At 42.4% G+C, this 24,002-nt stretch overlaps 2 protein-coding genes across 5 annotated transcripts in view; one reads left to right on the forward strand and one right to left on the reverse strand.

The window, feature by feature from the left end:
- The window catches only part of OGDH (oxoglutarate dehydrogenase), a 67,322-nt gene extending 57,974 nt beyond the window's left edge, over nt 1-9,348 (reverse strand). For 3 of the 4 annotated variants that reach the window (XM_043463464.1, XM_043463465.1, XM_043463463.1), the window contains exon 1: nt 9,251-9,329. The gene's annotated coding sequence lies outside the window, so the exon portion shown is untranslated. Of the gene's footprint in view, nt 1-9,250 lie in introns of all 4 variants that reach the window. The other variant, XM_043463462.1, reaches the window with a different exon arrangement.
- Nucleotides 9,349-19,561: 10,213 nt separating this feature from the next.
- TMED4 (transmembrane p24 trafficking protein 4) lies at nt 19,562-22,909 on the forward strand. Its single transcript, XM_043462338.1, has 7 exons — nt 19,562-19,670; nt 19,720-19,783; nt 20,008-20,315; nt 20,511-20,611; nt 20,724-20,849; nt 21,286-21,432; nt 21,873-22,909. The coding sequence occupies exons 1-7, from the start codon at nt 19,562-19,564 to the stop codon at nt 22,020-22,022; spliced, it is 1,005 nt and encodes a 334-aa protein (XP_043318273.1). The 3' UTR covers nt 22,023-22,909.
- Nucleotides 22,910-24,002: the final 1,093 nt, after the last annotated feature.

Here is a 24,002-nt window from a genome sequence, read left to right on the forward strand (position 1 = left end):
CTCATACAGTCCGGGTAGGAGTGTAAACTGGAAAAAAGTGCAGCCACTTTGGAAAACAGTTTCTCAAAAAGTTAAACACAGAATTACTATGTGGCTCAGCAACTCCACTCCTAGGTACACAACCAAGAAAAACAAAAACATATGTCCACACAAGCCCTTGTACACAGATGTTCACTGCAGCATTATTCATACTAGCCAAAAAGTGGAAAAACTCAGAATGTGATAGAGCCATACTATAGAACTAAGCCATAATAGAACTAATAAAAAGGAATGAAATACCAATACATCCTGCAACACAAATGACCTTTGAATATATTAAGTGAAAACAGTCATTCACACAAAAAAACCACAATATTACACGACTTCATGTATATGAAATGTTCAGAACAAGCAAATCGATACAGACATAAAGCCCAGGGTTGGGGGCAGTAAGTATCTGATAGGACGACTAGTGGGTATGGGCTTTTTGCATTGACAGGTGGATTTTTTACCACTGAGCCACCAGGGAAGCCCAGGTATGGGTTTTTTGGGGGCAGGGGGAGATGAAAATATTCTAAAACTAGATTATGCTGATGGCTTCACGACCTTCTGGTATACTGTAAGACATTAAACTGTACAGTTTAAATGGGTGAATTATATGGTATATGAATTATACCTCTATAAAGTTTTTTTCTTTTAATCTTTGTCAACAAATATGCCCAACCCTAAACTTCATTGATTTTTTTTTTGCTACACAGAATGGCATGCGAGATCCTAGTTCCCCGACCAGGGATTGAACCTGTGTCCCTCTCCACCTCCATGCAATAGAAGTGTGAAGCCCCAACTGCTGGACCACCAGGGAAACCCCTCAATAAAGCTGTTTTTTAAAAAGTCTAAGAAGAAACACGAATCTATCAATATCAATAAAGTACCCAAAGTGACACTCTGTAACCATTAATTTCAAGACACAAGTATATAAATCTATACATTTGAGGAAAATAACATTTAAAAAAAAAAGCAAAAACTAAAGCAAAACTTGTTTTTAAGGGTTAAGTGCTCTGCTTTTAGGAAAATAAAACAGAATTTTATCTGTGCCTAAACATTCCCCAGTCAGGCAGCACACACTTTACCCAAGGTCACCTCCCCATTCACAGGATGGGGAGATAAACTGACTCCTGACGTCTATGACCATCATGCTGGCTAGGCAGGGGAGTAATTAGAGGTAAAAACAGCTTGGACAGTTTCTCAGGACATGAATCTTTGAGGGAAAAGCACATGCATAGTTAAATGGTTGTTACCATTGTGTGTTGCCTGTGAACCATTTAAAAAGAACAACTTACCTTGAAAGGTGGTTATTTTGGGGGGGTGTTTCAGACTCAAGATTCTCATGACAAGTCAAGAAAACAATGCTTGCTACATACCCACAGCTGTTACTCCATTATTCTAGCTTTAGCAGTGATACAAAGACATTAGGTACAGAGAGCACAAATACCAATTCTCTCTTACTGGCTGAGAATCTAAGGAGAACTCAACATCTTTCACTTGTGATGCCTCATCAAACATAAACTGAGAGAGGGAAGAAGTGCAGGTTACTCTTAAAGTGCAAAGGTATTCTGCCATCATTAGATGAAAGTGGTGGCTGAGCCTGCAGGGCAAACAAGCAGAATGACCCTTACTGTGTGAGCCTTAAATGTGTCACCTGATCTATGGTTAGTTTCCTCTGCCATAAGGTGCAGGGAACAATCACTCCTGCTTTCTCAATGTCTTTTGTAACTATGATACAAAAATGAAAGAATTTTACACACTTAAATACTTTTATGACTAAAGGACAATTTACCAGAAAAACAAAAAACCAACCAACCAGCCAAATAAACAAACAAAAAACAAGAAAAGCAACCCCACAGCTAATGCTATCTCTTAAAAAAGCTGAAGTTTCCAAGGCAAACCAAAACAGAAATAAATTTGGAGTGGGTAACTGACCAGACTGTTAGGAAGCACTTCCACCTCTGAACCAGGAACCCTAAACAAGCTTCAGTGCACAGGTATGAAGACTGATCTGTCCTTCCCCAGACTGACACTCTTACCAGAGGTGCCCTGACTGTGGTGGTGCATGGTATAGGTAAGCTAGCATTTTTTAAAGGTGTTGGTTAAAGTGTAAATTATTAAAAATTTTATGAAAAGCAAGGGCAGTTGTCAATATTTATTAAAAACTTAAAAAGCATACACAGAACTTCTGTTTCCCACCACATGCAGCTAAAAATAAGAGATGTTTCATTTAAAAAAAAATAAACAAACACGATTCTGAAATGTGGAGAGGAGACAGACTGGGAAGGGACCTTGGGGCCCAGAAGACTCAGAATTGAGTTCTCCTTTTCTTTTTCCCTCATATATTCCAGGCTAGGTGCTGAAGAAGTTGGCAACCCAGAAACACCAACTACTGTAGACTCAAAAAAAGCTGCAACATAAGTCTGCCCTCTCAGGCCAGAGGACTGAGAATGGGGCAGTCTAGCAGGACAGAATATTTTTGTGCAACCAACCCCACAGAAAACATGGTGGCCCGCTCCCACTCCATCTGGTAGTATCAGAGGAGATCAGCGACTTTCATCCCCACCAGTGATAATGACCCCCTCCCCTCAACAACATTAGTAGAGGCCAGAAGGGAGCATGGATTTTACTGCCCAGCAGCACAAGGCAGGGTGGAATCTCCCTTCCCAGGCAGGGTGGAATCACAAAGGTCTAACTAAGAAATTACACCCACACAGCAGTGACAAGGAATCCCTACCCACAGATACCAAGGAGGCCAGGTGAGGAGCCTCCACCTCCACCCAGTGATAACCAGGCAGCACCTCCTATCCCCCCCCAGCAGTGTCAGAAGCCTGTTCTGTTGTGCTCACCAACATTAAGATGACACACATTAGAATTATGTGGTAAAGTTTTAAAAGAGCCAGCATCAATATGCTTCCATAAGCAACTATCAACATGCTTGAAACAAATGTAAATAGCCTCAGTAAAGAAAGAGAAGAACCAAATGGAAACTTCAGAACTGAAAATTACAATAACTAGCATAAAAAACTTGATAAATAAGTTAAACTAAAGAAAGAAGAAACAATGAACATGAACAAACATGAACAAAAGGAATTTCCCATCCTGAACAAGAGGAAATAGACTGGGGGGAAAAAACCAGGGCCTCAGGGACATGTGGGACTATAACAAAAGACCTAATGCTGCATATAAATGTCATCAGAATCTTAGGAGGAGCAGAAAGGGGAAGGGGCTGAAAATGTATTCAAAAAAATAATGGCTGAAAACTTTCCAAATTTAGCAGAAGACATAAACTTACAGATTCAAGAAGCTGAGAGAACCCCAAACAAAATAAACCCAAAGAAATATATTCCACGATACATCATAAGCTTTTGAAAACTACAAACAACTGAAATAGTATATTTCTCACCAGAAACTACGGAGGCCAAGAGAAAGTGGCCCACTTTTCAAGTGCTGAAAGAAAATAACTGTCAATCCAGAGTCCTATATCCAGCAAAAACATCCTTCAGGAAAAAGGGGGGAAATAAAGATCTTAGATGAAGAAAAACTTTGCTGGCAGAAGATTTATCTTAAATGAATGGCTAAATGAAATCCTGTAAACAGAAAGTAAATGATAAAAGGGAAACTTGTAATATCATGAAGAAAGAACAAGAACACAATATAGGTAAATATAATTTATTTTCCTCTAGAATCTTGTAAATGATGTGTGATGGATGAAGCAAAAATTACTACACATCTAATGTGGTTCTAACGTTGTGTCTGTAGAAGAATTATTTAAGACAATTTTAAGTGGAGTAGGATAAAATGATGTAAAGAGAGATATGGTTTTTATATTTCACTTAAAATGATAAAATGACACTAGTAGACTGTGATAAATTATGTACATACAATGCACTACCTAAAAATCCACTAAAAAAAGCTACACAGATACACTAAAACACACTACATGTAATTAAAAGTGGAATTTTTAAAAATGTGTTCAAGTTAAAAAAAAAAAGAAAAATGTGTTCAAGTAACCCACAAAGGGGCAAGAAAAAGAAAGCAGAGGAACAAAAGAAAATAAAGAATAAAATAGCATACATAACTCCTAACATATCAATTATTACACTAAATGTAAATGATCTAAATACACCAGTTAGAGATAGGCAGAATGGATAAAACAATAGGATCCAATAACATAAGAAATTTCAAATGTAACAATACAGGAAGGTTGGAAGTGAAAGGACGAAAAATTATGTATCATACAAACATTAAGCAAATGAAAGCAGGAGTTTATTTTGTCATCTAATAATAATCTATTATCAGACAAAATAGATATCAAAGAAAATTACCAGAGACACTAATGACAAAAGATTAATCTACCAAGAAAATATAGCAATCTAAATATGTATGTACCAAACAACATAACTGCAAAATATGTGAATCAAACTAATAAAAGTGAGTGGAGGAAAAAAACAAATTTAAATTATAGTTGGAAACTCCTTTTTTTTTTTTCAACCCCTCTTTCAACAAGAGACAGAAAAGCTACATATGAGGTCAGCAAAGAAACCAAGAATCTCAAAAGTACAAACTACTACAACTTATCCAGTTTGAAATAGCTATTCAAGAAATTTCATGTGTAATTTAAAAGCTCCTGAGAAAGCAGACTCTGGGAAATTTCCTGGCATTCCAGGACTGGTTAGGACTTTTTACTTCCACTGCTGGGGGCATGGGTTCAACCCCTGGTTGGAAACTTAGATCCACATGTGGCAATGCCAAAAACAAAACAAAACAAAAAACAATGCAATCTACTATACTGACAGGCTCGAAAAGAAAAACTACATGCTCATATCAATAGATGCAGATAAGGGACTTGACAAAATTCAACCACCATGATAAAAACTCTCAGAAAACTAGGAATAAAAGGGAACTTTAACTTGATAGTAAGCCTCCACAAAAGCCTACAGCTAATACACCCTACTTAATGGTGAAAGAGTGACTGCATCTTTTTAAAACTGGGAGCAATGTAAGGATGTCTACTTTCATCTCTACTATTCAACATAGTACTGAGAGCTGTAGCCAGTGCAATAAGCCAAAAAAAAAAAGGAACTAAAAGGCATACAGATCAGACAGCAAGAAATAAAACTACTACTACTTGCAGATCACATAATCGATTATCTATGTACAAAACATTAAGGAACCTACAAAAACATTTATAGAATAAGTGTATTTGCAGGGTCACAGGATACAAGATCAATATATAAAAACCAACTGTATCTCTACAAACTATCAATGGACACATGAAAAAGAATTTTTAAAAAGGAAACAGTATAAGTCTAACAAAACATGTACAAGGCTTGTATGCTAAAAACTACAAAATACCAATGAACAAAATAAAAAAACCTAAATAAATGAGAAACATACCTTGTTCATGGACTGGAAGATTATCTCTAAATTGTTACACAACTTTAGCACAATTCCTATCAAAATCTCAGTAAGAATTTCTGTAGACAGACGTAAGATTATTCTAAAATTTATAGGCGAAGGCAAAGAAATTAGATTAGCTGAAACAATAGTAGTGGAAAGAACCAATTTACTTAATTCCAAAATTTATTATGTAGCTTCAATAATCATATTGTATAGTACTGATGGTGAGACAGACAAAAAGACTGATGAAACACAACAGAGAACTCTAAAACAGACCTGTACAAGCACAACCAACTGATATTTGGCAAAAATGTAAAAGCAATTCAATGGAGGAAGAACAGTCTTCTCAACAAATGCTGCTAGTTGGATATCTATAGTGGAAGGAAAAAGAAAAAAAAAAGAATAAAAGGAAAAGAAAGAAATCACTCAAGCCATAATTCATACCTTATATAGAAATTAACTTGAAGTGGATTATAATTTACATGTACAACACAAAACTATAAAACTTATAGAGAAATATGTAATAGAAAGAGAGCTAGGTGGAATCTTTAACTTGCTACTAAAAGCACAACCCAGAAAAGACAAAGTTCATAAACAGGACTTGACCAAAATTAGAAGTTTTTGCTCTCCAAAAGAGCCCATTAAGAAGATGAAAAGACAAGCTACAGACAGGAGAAGATATCTGTAAACCACATATCCAACAAAGGACTAGAATGCTTAAGAAATTCTCAAAATGAAACATTAAAAACTGCAAATGATCCAATTACAAAATGGGCAAAAGATATGAATAGGTATTTCACTGAAGAGGCAAATAAACACATAAAAAGACATTCAGTATCACTAGCCATCAAGGAAATGCAAATTAAAACCACAATCACTATGCATCTATTAGAATGGCTAAAAATTTTTAAATGGTATTAAATGCTACCAAGAATATGGAGTAAGTGGGTCACAAATACATTATTGGTGGGAATGTAAAAGAAAAGTCTGAAATAGAATGTAATAGAAAAGTCTGTCTACTTTAGAAAAAACTAAACATGAAACCACCCTATGACCTAGTGATTACACTCCTGGGAATTTTTCCTCAGAGAAATGAAAACTTCTGTTCACAAAACAACCTGTATACATACCCCATATAAAAGTGCTATGTGGGGCTGTTCAACACAAGCTTAATTATGTACTTTTGTGAATGAGAGTTGGCATGTCAAATGCATCCTCTAGAAAAATAACCGGTGTAATATTAAGACCTGTTTTCTAAAGTTGATACCGTGGGTTATTTTTGTGAACAGTCTGATGTTTGGGGCCTTTTTTTTTTTTTCTCAAAATAAAGTCCTTATTAAACCAGGAATTAAAAAAATAAAAATAAAAAAACAGGAATTTGAAGGAAGAAGAAACCCTAAAAACCTGTATATAAATGTTTATAACAGCTTAACAGTCAAAGAATGGAAACCACCGAGATGTCCTTTAATGACTGGAGACTTAAATCAACTGTGGTACACCAATAGCCTGGTACATCAACAGCATCAAAAGCATAAAAATGAACAAAACTACTGATATAGGCAACAACCTGCATGCATTTTCAGAGAATTATGCTTAGTGAAAAAAGCCAACCCTAAAAGGTTACATACTGTACGATTCTCCTTATGTAACATTCCTGACATGTCAAAATTATAGAAATGGAAAACAGATTAGTGGTTGCCAGGAGCTGAGGAATTGCAAGCAGGATGGAAGTGGGTACAGCCATAACAAGATAACAGGAGGGACCCTTGGCATAATGGAAAGGTTCTCTATCTTGACTGTTAATCAATGTCAATACCTGGTTGTGTACTGTAGTTTTTGTAAAAATGTTATTTGAGAAAATGGGTAAAGGGTCATTGAGATCTCTCTGTAGTATTTGTTATAATTGCATATAATAGATTTGCATGTACAATTTCTCAAAATTACAGAATTCTAGAATTTCTCAATAATTGTACAATTATTCCAAAATAAAACTATCTAAAAATTTTAAAGATGGTACAGTACTTTTCTCAAATGGGGCAGTGAGGAGTAAGACTAATTAAAAGCAGATCTGATATACATAGATATATATGCAAGATACACATATAGCATGGTAAATATTTCACATTTAATAAGCTGTATGTTCAAATTTAACTGAAATCAACAGAAATTAATGCATTTCTGAAATCAGTCTTTAAAAGTAACTAAATTTCGGTGATGGCTGCATACTATGAATACACTACAAACTAGTGAATTGTATACTTGAAAGAGTGAACAGTATGGTACAAGAATTATATCTCAATAAAGCTGTTAAAGAAAAAAAAAAGGTACTTCAAATGTGGAAAATGCTCTTCAAAATTTTATCAGGATACTCTAATCTTTCTTCAACTTTCTAAGATCAGCTAATTTGCAAAGCTAGAATAGTATTATACATTTTCAGACAGTGAGGGTCTTGCACAAAAAACTGCAGTTTGACTCTTGCACCTCTTGTCACAGTGCAAACAAGACTTCATCCAGGCCATTTATCCTAAAGCTGCTCAGAGCAGTAAACCTGGGAGTCAGCCTCTAGTCCCTGCTTCAAAGTACAGGTAAAACCAAGCGGAGAAACCCCAGGACAAAACAAGAGTTCACACCTCAGGTCTGAGTCATCTCTCCTCCGTTATGGGTGAAGGGCAGAGAGAGCAAGTTCTTGTCTGGACTCATGTCTCGCCACCAGTTTTCTACTAAGCTTTGGGACACAACTTACACTGACATCAGGTAGCTTTGCGAAAGGGAAAAGGTACACTAGTGTGTTCCTCAAGGAAACGCGCTTCATCTCAACATGAGCTACCATATCCCTGCAAGAAAGAAGCGTACTGAATACAGTAGGGTACTGCAAGCTAGTCTACCCATTAAGGGTGTTGCCCCCCAAGAGTTCACAGGGAGGATGGGTGCTGTGGGTACTAAGCATGGAGGGCTCCTGAGTATATGGGCACTGAGCACGCGTGCAGCAGAGTAACCCATCCATTAGGGGTGTCACCCTTTAGAGCACAGAGAATGGAAACGATGAGTGCCGAGTACAGTCAAGGTACTGAAGAGAGTGGAGGTACCAAGTGCTGGAGGGTAATTCACTCAAGGGTTCACCCCAGAAGAGCGCAGGGAGGATGGGTATGGGGGTACTGAATACACAGGATAGATACTGTGGGGTAATCCGCTCCTCAAGGGCGTCACCTCAAGGAACACAGGAAGGATTAGTACTACGGGCACTGAAGACAGAGGGGTACTGCAGAGTAATCTGTTTCTCAAGGGGTCGTCCCAGGGGCGAAGGGTCAGTGCGGACAGAAGCCGACCAGCGGCTTCGCGCTCTGGGAAAAACGAATGCCCACAATTCACAGCCGGTTCGTCAAGGGCGCGCCACCCTTCCAGCCGTCCAGGCGGGGAGAGGACACAGCCTGATGACTCCCACGTGACGCCTCCTCGACCTTGGGGGTCACCCTGGCCGCTGCGCCCGTTCCCTCACATCCGCCGCGCAGCCCACCCCCCTGCCCATTACAGCCAATGGCTTGCCGCTCCGCGCCCCGCGCGACCTCTGCGCACGCCCGCACCCGCCAATCTCCGCCCGCCAGGAGGCGCCCCCCGCACCATTGGCTGCCACGTCCGTCTGTCAGGCTCCGTCCCACCCACCTCCCCCCGTCAGCCCCGCTCCAGCCAGCTCCACTCCCTGTCACCGGGGCGGCGGCGCTAACGAGGGCGCGGTGGCCCTGCCCCATGCCAAGACCCTCGCCGCCTGCCTGACCGGAGCGGAGCCTCCCAAATCCTGCTGGACCCGCCGGCTGCGCAAGCCTACCTGTCTCCGGCTCAGCTCCACCCGAATGAGGCGCCGACACCCCACTCCGGGGCACCAAACTCTCGGCCCCGCCTCAGCGTGTGGCGTCAGCACGCCGCCCCTCCCTGAGACGAGTGGGGCCGCCCCTACCTCGTGAGCGGGGCCTTGACGTCACAGAGTCGCGCCCACATCTCCTGTGGCGCCGTCTTGGGGTGATAGTGTTAGCTTAGAGGTTGTGGCTTGCTTTTGGCATGTCCGGTCCTGACCGGCTTGCGTGACAGTTCTGAAAGGGGGTGTGCGTGTTGCTAAGTACTGTCTCCTGCAGTAGGCTGTCAGGAGTCCTTTGATGGAGAACTGACCTGGTGTGTGCTGTCAGAAGCAAACCTTGGTCGGCAGTGCGCGCTCGAGGCGCCGCAGGCAGTGACCGTGGAGTGAGAACCAGGAAGTCCTAACCCTGACACTAGGTTTTCCCAAAGTAGGCAACGGGCCTGCGGGAGCCTTCACTTGGTGCATGGATGGTTTATTATGCTGTTTCATCGAATACCAAGTGGCCATCCGCTTTTAGAGGTTATTTTACTTACTGCTGAGAAAGGGGGAAAAAAAAACCACTTTTACTAGGACACCTCAATCGTAGATACAGCACTGTTTTCAAAATGTGGAGGACAAAAATCTTAATTTTGTTGAAATATGGTAAGTTGTAAGCAATCACATACTGAGAAAGTCCTTTCAGTTCTTCAGTCTTTATTAGCAAGGGAAAAGCATCATTTAATGCTAAAGTGTCTTTAATTCCACTTTTTCTTCTTTCCCTTTTCTGACCAAGATAAGACTTAGGCTTAGGTGGACAATAATAAAGGTAGAAGTTACTTGGTCTTCCTGACTTGTGACAGGTTATCTTTGAGATATATGGCAAGTAATAGGTTTTCTGATTTACTGTAATGCTAAAATGTTTTATTTTGTAATAAAAATTTCCATTTTAAGACTATGTTCAGTTCAGTCGCTCAGTCATGTCCGACTCTTTGCAGCCCCATGAGTCGCAGCACGCCAGGCCTCCCTGTCCATCACCAACTCCCCGAGTCTACCCAAACCCATGCCCATCGAGTCGGTGATGCCATCCAGCCATCTCATCCTCTGTCGTCCCCTTCTCCTCCTGCCCCCAGTGCCTCCCAGCATCAGGGTCTTTTCCAATGAGTCAACTCTTCACATGAGGTGGCCAAAGTATTGGAGTTTCAGCTTCAGCATCAGTCCTTCCAATGAACACCCAGGACTGATCTCCTTTAGGATGGACTGGTTGGATCTCCTTGCAGCCCAAGGGACTCTCAAGAGTCCTCTCCAACACCATAGTTCAAAAGCATCACTTTTTCGGCTCTCAGCTTTCTTCACAGTCCAACTCTCACATCCATGACCACTGGAAAAACCATAGCCTTGACCAGACGGACCTTTGTTGGCAAAGTAATGTCTGCTTTTTAATATGCTATCTATATTAACTAGATACTAGTATGGGAAAGTGGCATCCAAATGACTGACAGTAGGGAAAGGCTGTTCCACACTGTCTTGAATTGTTCCTCCGTGTTTATTCCCCACAACTTAAAGGCAAGGACTGTGTCATGTGGCATAGCCGGGGATAGTGAGGTGACAAAGGGCAGTCATCTGGTCATAGGGATCTCACCTTGAAAGCTCCATAGAGGACACAAGTGTATGAATCTGGGCCGAAATTCTGACAGAATTTGCCACCTGCTGGCAAGTGTGATACAGACTTGTAGCAATTTCTAAATTTCTCAAGTGAAGTGAGTGAAAGTCGCTCAGTCCTGCCTGACTCTTTGGGACCCCATGGACTATACAATCCATGGAATTCTCCAGGCCAGAATACTGGAGTAGGTAGCCTTTCCCTTCTCCAGGGGATCTTCCCAACCCAGGAATCTAACCCAGGTCTCCCGCATTACAGGCCAATTCTTTACCAGCTGAGTCACCAGGGAAGCCCACATTTCTAAAATGGAAAGGCAAAGTAGAGGTGGGGTTTTTTTTTTTTTTTCTTTTGTTTTTTAAGTAGGAAGTAAAGGACTGAACTGAATTGAACTGAAAGGGGCTTCCCTGCAGCTCATTAGTAAAGAATGAGCTTATTGCTCCTGCAATGCAGGAGCCTCCGGTTCTATCCCTGGGTCAGGAAGATCTGCTGGAGGAGGAAATGGTAGGAGGAAATGGTAACCCACTCCGGTATTCTTGCCTGAAAAATCCCATAAACTAGAGAAGCCTGGTGGGCTGCATTTCAAAGGGTTGCAAAGAGATGGATACAACTGAGTGACTGAACACACACATACATAAATGCTTGTGAGAACAAAGTTAGGCTGATATGTGTTCTGTGGATTTAAAGACTAGCAGAAAGCGAAGGAACCAAGGAACAAACCAATATTTTTTTTCTTTCTCCTTTTATTGTGGTAGAATATAAGAAAAAATTTGTCCTTTTAAAGAACAATTCAGTGGCATTAATCACTTTACAATGTTGTACAACCATAACCACTATCTATTTTACCATTCCAAAGAGAAATTCACAGGAAGCTCAGCTTGGTGCTCTGTGATGGCCTAGATGGGTGGGATGTGGGTGGGGAGTGGGGGGAAGTCCAAGAGGGAGAGGATATACATATGCATACAGCTGATTCATGTCATTGTATGGCAGAAACTAACACAACATTGTAAAGCAATTATGCTCCAATTAAAAATAATAATAAAAGAGAGAAATACTGTAACCATTTAGCAATAACTTCCCACCCCCCTCCCTTCTTCCTTCTCACTAAGTAACCTCTATTATACTTTGTCTCTATAAACTTGATGAGTCCATCTACCTCATATACAGTATCATATGAGGTACTGTATATATCTCATAGATAGTATTTGTCCTTTTATGTCTTGCTTATTTCACTTAGCATGTTTTCAATGTTCATCCATACTATAGCATGGATCAAAATTTCTTTCCTTTTCATGGCTGAGTAATATTCTGTTTTATGGATATACTGCGCCTTGTCTATCCGTTCATCGGTTGATGGACATTTGGTTTGTTTCTACCTTTTTGCTTTTGTGAATAGTGCTACTGTTACTGAACTAAACTTGGGTCTACTTGCCTGACTGGCAGCAAGACCAATCTACTGACACCAGGTTGTGGTGAAAGGAAATACAGTGTTTATTGCAAGGCCAAGCAAGGAAAAAAGGCAGCTTGTGCTCAAAAGATCAGAACTCCTCAATGGCTTTCAGGAAAGGTTTCGTTTGTTTTTTAAATTTTTATTCTTTATTTTTGACTGTATCACGTGGCTTGCAGGATCCTAGTTCCCTGGCTAGGGATTGAACCCATGACCCTGGTAGTGAAAGTACAGAGTCCTAATCACTGGACTGCCAGAGAATTCCCAGGGAAGTGTTTTGAAAGGCAACATTAGGGGAGAGGGTCACAGGGTGCCTGGAGGACATTGTAATGATTGGTTGGTGGTGAAGTAACTAGGTGCTATTTCAGGAGTCAACATCAGCCTTCTGGTTCCAGCTGGCCTGGGCTCTATGTGCTTGTGTTCAGCATGCAGTTAACGTCCTCCACCTAGTGGGGGTTTTTGTATCTGCAAAACAACTCAAGGATACGGTTCAGAATACTATCTACAACTCTTGAGGAGGAACTATAAAGGTCCTTGACTTTGTTTTATGGCTAAATTATTATTAACTTGTCTGGACTGTTTTCCTTTGTTTTTGCCTTTTCTCACTTCTCTGATTAAATTTGCTTTTTGGAACTTAGGGTAAGCCTAGGGGCTTAAGCTTTTCTACAAACAAGAGACAGGGGAGGGCTTCCCTGGTGGCTCAGTGGTAAAGAATCCACCTGCCAATGCAGAAGACATGGATTAGATTCCTGGTCCAGGAAGATCCCACATGCCTATGTGCAACTAATATCCCACATGCCTGTGGGCATATGGGAGCAACTAAACCCATGTGCCACAACTACTGAACACATGCTCTAGAGCTCTAGAGCCTGTGAGCCACAACTACTGAGCCCGCATGCTACAACTACTGAAGCCTGCACACCCTAGAGCCCATGCTCCTACCAAAAGAAGCCACTGCCATGATAAGTCCATGTACCAAAACTATAGAAAAGCCTGAACAGCAATGAAGACCCAGCACAGCCAAAATTAAATAAATAAAATTAAAATCGTAAGAAAAAAGAGAGACAGAGATACTTGAGTCTGTCCCTGGAAAGTCCCACAGGGTCCTGCTTGGTTTCATGACAATGACCATTGGCTTACAAGTGTCTGTCAAGTACTTGTTTACAATTTTATTGGGTATTTCCTAGGAGCGTAAGTGGTTGGTCATATGGTAATTCTATCTCCAGCTTTCTGAGCAAGTGCTAAACTGTTTCCCACAGGAGCCATACCATTTTACATTCCCACTAGCAGTGCATGATGGTTTCAGTTCTTCTGCATATGCTTCAGTACTTAATTTCTTAAAAAAAATTTTTTATTATAGCCATATTAGTATGTGTGAGGCGATATCATTGTTGTCTTGTTTTGCATTTCCCTAATGACCAATTATGTCAAATTTTTATGTGCTTATTAGCCATTTGTGTATCTTCTTTGGAGAAAAGTTTAAGTTGTTTGCCCTTTTTTGAATTGGGGTTTTTGTCTCATTGTTGAGTTGGAAGAGTTCTTCATATATTAACCCCTTATCAGGTATATGAGTTGCAAATATTTTCTCCCATTCTGTATGTTGTTTTTTTACTTTATAACGTTCTTTAATGAACAACAGTTTTAAACTTTGAAGTCCATTTTATCCATGTTTGTTGTTATTTTTGCAATGTTCATTATCTGTCACAGCCAAGAATCCATTGCTAAATCTGAGATCATGAAGATTTATCCTTCTTCTAAGAATTTTATGGTTTTAGCTTTTATATTTAGGTTGTCTATGCGTTTTGAGTTAATTTTTGTATATGATGTGCAGTAGGAATCCAACATCATCTTTTTGCACATGGCTTAAAGCTCAACATTCATAAAACTAAGATCATGGCATCTGGTCCCATCACTTCATGGAAAATAGATGGGGAAATGGTAGAAACAGTGGCAGACTTTATTTTTCTGGGCTCCAAAGTCACTGCAGCCATGAAATTAAAAGATGCTTACTCCTTGGAGAAAAGTTTTGACCAACCTAGGCAGCATATTAAAAAGCAGAGACATTACTTTGCCAACAAAGGTCTGTCTATTCAAGGCTATGGTGTTTCCAGTAGTCATGTATGGATGTGAGAGTTGGACCATAAAGAAAGAAAGCTGAGTGCCGAAGAATTGATGCTTTTGAACTGTGGTATTGGAGAAGACTCTTGAGAGTCCCTTGGACTGCAAGGGAATCCAACCAGTCCATCCTAAAGGAAATCAGTCCTGAATATTCATTGGAAGGACTGATGTTGATGAACTGTATATGATGTGCAGTAGGAATCCAACATCATCTTTTTGCACATGACTTAAAGCTCAACATTCGTAAAACTAAGATCCAATACATTGGCCACCTGATGTGAAGAGCAGACTCATTTGATGCTGGGAAAGATTGAGGGCAGGAGGAGAAGGGGACGACAGAGGATGAGAATGTTGGATGGCATCACCGACTCAATGGACATGGGTTTGGGTAGACTCCAGCAGTTGGTGATGGATAGGGAGGCCTGGTGTGCTGCAGTTCATGGGGTTGCAAAGAGTTGGACACAACTGAGCGACTGAACTGAACTACCCAATAGGCAACTCCCCATTCTCCCCCTCCCCATTTGTAACCACCATTCTGTGTCTCTGAATTTACTACTCTAGATACCTCATATAAATGGAGTCATATATATTTGTCCTTTCTGACTGGCTTATTTCACTTAGCATAATATTCTCAAGGTTCATCCATGGTGTATCATATTGCAGAATTTCCTTTCTAAGGCTGAATACTACTCCATAGTTTGTATATATCACATTTTGTTTATCCTTTATCCACCCACTGATGAACAGTTGAGTTGCTTCTACTTCTTGGGTATTGTGAATAGTGCTATGAATATGGATGTGCAAATATCTTTCTAAAATCCTGCTTTCTTTTACAGATCTATCCAGAAGTGGGATTGCTGGGATATATGGTAATTTGGGTCTTCCTTAGTGGCTCAGCGGTGAAGAATCTGCCTGCAATGTGGGAGGCTTGGGTTTGATCCCTGGGTTGGGAAGATCTCCTGAAGGAGGGAATGGTAATCCACTCCAGTATGCTTGCCTGTAGAATCCCATAGACAGAGGAGCCTGACGGGCTACAGTCCAGAGGGTTGCAAACAGTTGGACATGACTGAAGTGACTGAGCATGCATGCATGTAATTTAATTTTTTTGAGGAACCTCAATACAACTTTCCATAGTGGTTGAGCCATTTTATGTTTCCACCAATAGTTCACAAAGGTTCGTTCCTCCACATTATCAACACTTGTTATTTTCTGTTATTATAATAGTGAACATTTTAAAAACTGTTTTTGGCTGTGCTGCGTCTTTGTTGCTGCATGGGCTTTTCTCTAGTTGTGGCCAGCAGGGGCTCCTCTTCATTGCAGTGTGCAGGCTTCTCATTTTGGTGGCTTCTCTTGTTGCAGAATGCAGGCTCAGTGGTTGTGGCACACAGGCTTAGTTGCTCTGTGCCATGTGGGATCTTCCCAGACTAGAGATCAAACCTGTATTTCCTGCACTGGCAGGCAGATTCTTTACCACTGAACCACCTGGGAAGCCTTGTTATTATTTGTTAATAGTAGTCATCCTAATCTGTGTCGCTCATAAAGACACTTGTCATTGGACTTAGGGCCCACATAGATAATCTAGGATTATCTCATCAAGATCCTTAATTACATTTGCAATATCCTTTCTCCAAGTAAGGTGACATTCACAGGTTCTGGGGACTCAAACACTGACATGTCTTTGGGGGACCACCATTCAACTCATTATACTCCCTTTATTTTCCTCCCTGATACTTTCCTCCATCTGACATGCTATGTATTTACTCATTTATCTTGTTTATTGATAGACAATAATAAAAATAAATCTGCAAGGACAAGGATTTCTGTTTTGCTCACCAGTGTGTTCCCAGGGTTTAAAAGTGTCTGGTACAAATGGCTATTCAGCAGATACTGGTTGAATGAATGGCTAGCTAGCCTAGGTCAAGGCTTGCAGGAATTTCTTCCTCCCACCTTTGCAGGGTAAAGGTCTGGGACCAGGGGAATTAGATTACCTAAAACAGGTTTCTTCCTGTGGGGAATGCAATCTTTTTTTTGGCTGTGCCATGCAGGATTTTAGTTCCCTGATTAGGATTGATCTCTAATCCTCCTACAGCAGAAGCATGGAGTCTTAACCACTGGACCGCTGGGAAAGTCCCAATAATATCAAGATTATCCATCAATTAGGACAAATTACAGGGTTCTTTTTAAGAAAAAAAGAAATACAGATACCATTTTTTGCTAAAGGGATTTAGAATTCCTTGGATAAATGGCTGATTTTACGCCTACAACGGGAAATGTGCAAAATGGAAAACAAGGAAGACCCTAAAGACTACTAGAATTGTGTCAAAAGGGTATAGCAAAACAATGTTTTATTGGAGAATTTGAGCATTAAAAAGGGTAATGGGTTTAATGCACTGAAACACACTGTCTTACTGTAAATCCTCACTGGCTCTAGATTTGTTTGAAGGATATACCAAGGGCAGAGAAACATGTTAAATGTCACATTAAGAAACAATCAACCAAATTCAGAATGTGGAAAATTCTACAGGTCAAATGATCAAATTGCTTCAATAAGTAGATGGCATCACCATCATCAACAATAGAAAGGGAAGGGGAATTGCTTATCCACAGATTTGGCTTCCTGTGGTCCACAGCAGTCCGAAAATATTAAATAGAAAATTCCAGAAATAAACAACTCATCAATTTTAAATTGCTCACTGTTCTGAGTAGTATGGTGAAATCTTGCTCTGTCCTGCCTGGGACAAGAATCATCTCTTTGTCCAGGCGTATCCTGCCTGTTTATAGCGGCCCTCTTTAGTTATCAGACTGGCTGCACCACTATCACAGTGCTTCGGTTTAATTAACAATGACCCCAAAGTGCAAGAGTAGTGATGTTGGCAATTCAGGTAAGTCAAAGAGAAGCTGCAAAGTGCTTCCTTTAAGTGAAAAGGTGAAAGTTCTCAGCTTACTAAGAAAAAGAAATCTTATGCTGAAGTTGTTAAGATCTATGTTAAAGGGTGAAACTTCTGTGAAATTGTAAAGAAAGAAAAATTCTTGCTGGTTTTGCTGTTGAACTTCAAACTGCAAAAGTTACAACCACAACATGATTCCTCCTTAGTTAAGATGGAAAAGGCATTAAATTTGTACAACAAAACTTTCTGATACCATATTCATATAACTCTTATTACAGTATAATGTTCTATTTTGCTATTAGTTATTGTTAATTTCTCACTGTGCCTAACATAAACATTATCATGGGTATGTATAGAATAAAACACATGAGAGAGAGATTTTGGGCACAATCTGTGGTTTCAGGCATTCACTGGGAGTCCTGGACCATATCCCCCTTAGACAAGGTGTGACTACTATGTATCAGAAGAGGTTTAAAAGATGTATAAATGAATGTAGTAAATAGACCTTTTTAACAATCCAAAGTTTATTGAGATGGGGTGGGGGGCACTGAAAATATACTAAGTACTAGAATTATTTATTTTTTTTTAGTACTAGAATTATTAAAGAGTTATTTTTGTTTTGGGTGTGATAATGTTATTTTTAACAGTCCTTATTGGCTAGAAATACACTGGAATATTTATAGGTAAAATTATATGATGTCCAGGGAATCTTTAACACACTTCAGGAAAAAAAATGCAGAAATGGATAAATAAAATAAGACAAAATTTTGATTGCTGCTGAAACGGGTTGCTAGTATTTGAAAGCTCATTGTTAACTATTCTATGTGTTTGGAAATTCTCTTAATAAAAATTTTAAGACAAATTTTCAACCTTCCTTTGCTCTAATTCCACACCCAGTAAGGACCTTTCTGGCTTCTTTTTTGCCTTCCTCTGTCCCACAAGAGGAATGCTCTCATTAGGAGATGTAAACATGCCTCATAGATCTCCTCGTTCTAAGTTTTCCTCAAGACTTTTCCTCAATTTTCTTAGCCCAGATATTCATTCTCAAGTTGCACCAGTTTGCTCAAAAGAAGGTGAAGGACACAGAACCTTGGAAAAGGGAGGAACCTGCACAGAGGTCATCACTTAAACAAGACTATCCCCTACTGAATTTGGATGAGATCACAAGTTGTTCGCACGACTGACTGCTGAGTGTGGCCAGACTGTGACTTCTTGTCCATTTCATTAAAGCTGAGCCATATGCTAATATTTAAAAATCAGATTTCATACTTAAACTCAAATTTCCAGCTTCTGACAAAAGAGATCTTATTTTCCGTCCTCACTGCACAACTGCTGCTGCTCAGGAAGGGTTTCCTTGTAAAACTTCTTTAATGCCACTAGGATATTTGCCTTGGTTCAATCCCACTTTTTAAGAGATAAATAGGAACATATCCAACACTACGCAGATTCCTGGGTGGGGAAGACCCCTGGAGAGGGAAATGGCAACCCACTCCAGTATTCTTGCCTGGAGAATCCCATGGACAGAGCCTGGCAGGATACAGTCCATGAGGTCGCAAGAGCCGGACACGACTTAGTGACTAAACCACCACAACACTAAGCACGATAAGAATGATTTTTACAGGGTTTATGTTTAGGAAGGATGGGAAGCAGCAGAACAAGCTCTGGGCCCCCACTTGCACTTGTCATGGGCCCATCAGACCAAAGAGGCTGGATTTTGTTCTGTTTCACATCTCTCTCCACTCTGAGCCCTAAACCACCGTGAGACAGTGGAGCAGACCCACAGCCCGAGGGACTGCATGTTCCACATCTTCACCTAGAGACAATGAGCAGCTGGACAAGTTGAGAGAGAACAATAAGGGCTGGAAACAGAGGCGGAGACGCCGCCGAGCCTCGCCCTTTTGGTGCAGTTCTAGTGACCACTGGACCGTCTCTATTTGTCCCTCTTCCCACACATCTCTCCCCTTTAGCCCAATCTCCACTTTCTCTTCCTGGTAAGCACCCCCGGGTGACTATCTGTGTATACCCCTAGCAGAGGAGTGTCAGAAAATAATCATTCCAACACTGTCATCTCAAGCAACAAAACCGATAAACTCCTAAAATCTGGAACACCTAAACCTGTTGGCGCCTCACGGCTTAGAATACCGTTTCCTGTAGGTCTGTCTGGAGCCCCACCCAGGTGAGGCCTCCACCCCGAGGTCATGGCTTCCAAAGGCTCGGTGAGCCCCTATTCCAGGCGGCACCGAATGTGCCTGAGGCTCCTACACGATTTCTCACACCGGTATCCGCCTACTCGGAGTCTCGTGAACGGTCTGTCGGTCCGGGAACTCCGGCTTTCCTTTCCACGGTGGACCCCGAGTTCGGAAGCCTACATCGACCCAATCTTCCGGATACGGGACTCAAGCCCCGGCGCAGGCTGACGGGTAAGCAGCAGGGGCGAAGGAGTTGTCAACATTTCCGTACTCTGGCTCTGCCACGCCACGTTTGCTGGGAGTAGGGCGCAGGCGCGCCCATGCGCACTGAGGAGAAGCCGCTTTTTGGTTGTTGACGGAACCCACTACGCCTCCAGAGAGAGGAAGGGACCAGCCAGTCTCCGGGCGTCCTGCGTTTGCGCACTCTCCCCTCGGCCCTGTAACTTGGCTTAAAGGACGCGAGCGGGGCTGGGGCGGGGCGGGGCGGGGCGGAGCGGACGCAGAGCGGGAGTCACCGCGCAAGCGCATCCTGCGCCTGGTCTTTCTGCGTCGTCAAGGAGTGGGGCGCAGGTGCGCGCATGCGCACTGGGCAGAGGGCGCGCGTTGGCAGGTGTCTCGGCTGGGCGTCGGCGGGCAATGGGGTTGCCGGCGTTGCTGCTCCTTGCTCTGTGCGCGGCAAGCGCCCGGGGGCTTTATTTCCACATCGGCGAGACCGAAAAGCGCTGCTTCATCGAGGAAATCCCCGACGAGACCATGGTCATCGGTCAGGCGGGGCGAGGGTGGATCGGGCCCTGAGTTGTCCCCAAGACGCCGTCGGGCTCTCCGCTCGCAGCGGCACTCTGAGGACGCGCGGGACGGTGACCGGGCGAGCAGTGCCCCCTGCCTGGCGTCCCGGGAGCCGCGGAGTGTGGGAGCCGGACGGACTAGGCGGGTTGTGACAGCTCTGTCTGTTCCGCAGGGAACTACCGCACCCAAATGTGGGATAAACAGAAGGAGGTCTTCCTGCCCTCGACCCCCGGCCTGGGCATGCATGTGGAGGTGAAGGATCCTGAAGGCAAGGTAGGGCCACCTTCACTAGAGCTCTTGGGGTGGACAGAGCTCATAAGACACGAGCTTGCACTTGGCGAGGTTAGAGTAAAGGTGTGGGCTTTCACTGACTGCTCTGTTGCAGGTGGTGCTCTCCCGGCAGTACGGCTCAGAGGGCCGCTTCACCTTCACTTCCCACACTCCCGGTGACCATCAGATCTGCCTGCACTCCAACTCTACCAGGATGGCTCTCTTTGCTGGAGGCAGATTGGTAACAGTTTTCTCTTGGCCATAGCTCAGAATCTGTCACTTGGTTCCAAAGTTTTGATTTATTAAAGAACCCGCCTGCCAACGCAGGAGACCGAGAGATGCAGGTTCCATCCCTGGGTCGGGCGTATCCTCTGGAGAAGCGCATGGCAACCCACTCCAGTATTCTTGCCTGGAGGACCCATGGACAGAGGAGCCTAGAGGGCTATGGTCCACAAGGTCACAAAGAGTGGGACATAACTGAAGCGACTTAGCAAGCAGGCACATCATTTGTAACTCTTTGTGGCACAGTTACAAATAAGAAATAGACGTTGCCTGCCTGTCCCACAGGGACAAGAGTATGTTCCATAGCCTGGAACAGACCATCAGAGGTTGCATCACTTAGACATCATAACCTCACAATGGCTCTGACTTTGGGGTCCAACCTTGTTTCCTCCTAGCGTGTGCACCTAGACATCCAGGTTGGGGAGCATGCCAACAACTACCCTGAGATTGCTGCCAAGGATAAGCTGACGGAGTTGCAGCTCCGAGCCCGCCAGCTGCTTGATCAGGTGGAGCAGATCCAGAAGGAGCAGGATTACCAAAGGGTAAGGGCATGTCACTGTACTTGGCCATGGCAGTTGACCTTTATACCCATTACACCTGGAAGTTTCTTCTTGGGGCTTTCCCTACTTGGGAAGCAGGCTGTTCAAAGACTGGAACGGAGGGTATCAATGCAGATAGCCATTTTTCAGCTCTGTAGAATGAAGTGTAGAGAGGACAGTTCACCCTCTAGCAAAATCCATTGCCTGCCTCCTTATTTTGGGATCTTGCTTTAAATGGTTTAAGAATGTGATTTCTGTTCTAGCAGAGAAGCTCATGGAGGGGCAGCATGTTACTTCCTTGGGGCACTCCCAGGGGAATCAGAGGCAGTATTTCAAAAGGTGTTTGGTCCCATAGTTGAGTAGTGGCATGGGAGGGAAGGACCTTGCAACAGCTGAGACTGTCTCTCCTGCACATTTAACCCTGGGTCCATTGTCCTACGCAGTATCGTGAAGAGCGCTTCCGTCTGATCAGTGAGAGCACCAACCAGCGGGTCCTGTGGTGGTCCATCGCTCAGACTGTCATCCTCATCCTCACTGGCATCTGGCAGATGCGTCACCTCAAGAGCTTCTTTGAGGCCAAGAAGCTGGTGTAGTGTCCTCACCACGTGACCCTTTCCTGTCACCTCAATTATTTGGTACTTTCCCCACCCAATATCTTATCCACCTGGATTCTGAGGGAAAAAAAAAGTGAAAAAAGAATATAAGCCACATTGGTTCCATGGCAACAAAGCATTCAGATCAGCCACTTGTTAACACTGGTTTTCAAGGACACAGGACACTGGTCCAGGCTTTCAAAGATCTGTCTTGGGGTTTGTGCAGAGCTGGAACTGACCCAGGACTAAGTCTTCTTTTGCATCCAGTGATTTCCCCTCTTTCTCATAAAATAAGCAAATGAAAAACCCTCCTACGCCTTTAACCTTTCCCTTCATCTACTTACGAAGTAGGCAACCAAAATGCTCCACCAAGGCCTGCCTCACTGCTCTGCTGTCAGTCCTGGGTTCACTCAGCAGCTCTGTGAATGTAAATAGGGCCAAAGGCCCCAGAGAATTGAAAAGTTTTTCTATATATTAGAACTATTTTTTGATAAAATTATATATTTTCCTTCCTAGTTGAAGTGTTACTGCCTTTGTGTGACTAGCTGAAAACACCGGTGCAGTCCCTTCTGCATTGTTTATGCACACATCCTTGATAACTAACGACCATGGCAGCTCCCAGGACTTCAGCTCTCAGGGCCAGAGAGCAGCTGCTCTCAAGGCCTGATCAGAGGGCCAGGCAGAGAATTCTCCAGGACACCTGTGGTTTCCATCACACAGGGCCTGAATTCAAGAGTGAGGCAGTGACAGAGCTCACACAAGGCAGGACACTGTTACCCTCCCGTTTCCCTTAACTTTTATTTAAGCTGTGGTAAATGTTTTCCTCGCAGGAACCAGATTTGGTTCTTTATACAGATTTTTCCAGTGAAATAAAACGTGTTGTAGTAGCTGTGTTTGAAATGAAATAAAGAGGCCGTGGGCAGAGGGGAGGCACAAAAGGAGATGGAAGAAAAGCTCTTGGTCTGGGTGCTTCTGCAGCTGACTGGGAGCGGACTTGGGCATGTGGGCTTGTGAGGCTAGGGTGCGGGAACAGACAGGGTGGTGGCTCAGCCATGCACAGAGGGCAGCCACGTAGGCTTGACAACAAGGAATCCTGTGAAGAGATTAAGTATCTGTTTCTTAGCTCCCTGGAATCATAAGTGTAAACACATCTTAGCATACTTCCCTCATGCCTTTCTGCCATATAAAACTTAATACCATTAGTTGCCCATTCTTGACATTTTATTTCATGGTTTTATTTATTTAAAATACATTATTTATCTGACATACAAAACTAAATTCTTCCCTTCTTGTTTTTATCTTCCATATTATTCTACATGTGTATCTATTTTTACTTATAGAAGTATAAGCAATTTAGTTTTCTAGACCTTTTCACTTAATATTTTTGTAAATATTTAAGAAATTCCAGTTTGGGGTGACCATGTTAACGGTCCAGTGTGGTGAAACACCATAAATGACTCATCCAAAATTATTTGGATATTTACCATAATACTCTTAATATTAGAATTAACACGGAAAATGAGGTGGCCTTGAAACTAGTTGGTGTGTAGACCTCTGGCCTGGGGCTCTTTAGGAGCATGGGATGTGTCAGAAAGGGAACACACGTCTGTTGTGTGGCTGTTATTAGGAATCTACCCAGCAAAGCACACTAGTGTCTAGGCTGTAGGAATAGAGGAAGTAGCCTGTCCATCTGTGCATCTCAATTATGCTGATGGGTCAGTAGGTACTCGGTTTCTCCTCTTGTGAATTTTTGATAGGGGAATGGAGTGAAGACAGAGGTGGGAGTATATCACACCTTTATACTGATGGGACAGTTGGAATCTTGATTGCCAGAGGATAGGCTAATCGGTGGTAGATGTGAGGAAAAGAGTTTCCACATTGGTGTGTGGTATTCACAGACACCATAGAGCCTGGGAAAAATTTTAGAAAATAGTTTGGCTACATCCAAGGAATTCTGGGGACCTTTTCCCCCAATACTAC

This window comes from Cervus canadensis, chromosome 3 (genome assembly GCF_019320065.1).
Source record: "Cervus canadensis isolate Bull #8, Minnesota chromosome 3, ASM1932006v1, whole genome shotgun sequence".
In the NCBI taxonomy this organism is placed as follows: domain Eukaryota; kingdom Metazoa; phylum Chordata; class Mammalia; order Artiodactyla; family Cervidae; genus Cervus; species Cervus canadensis.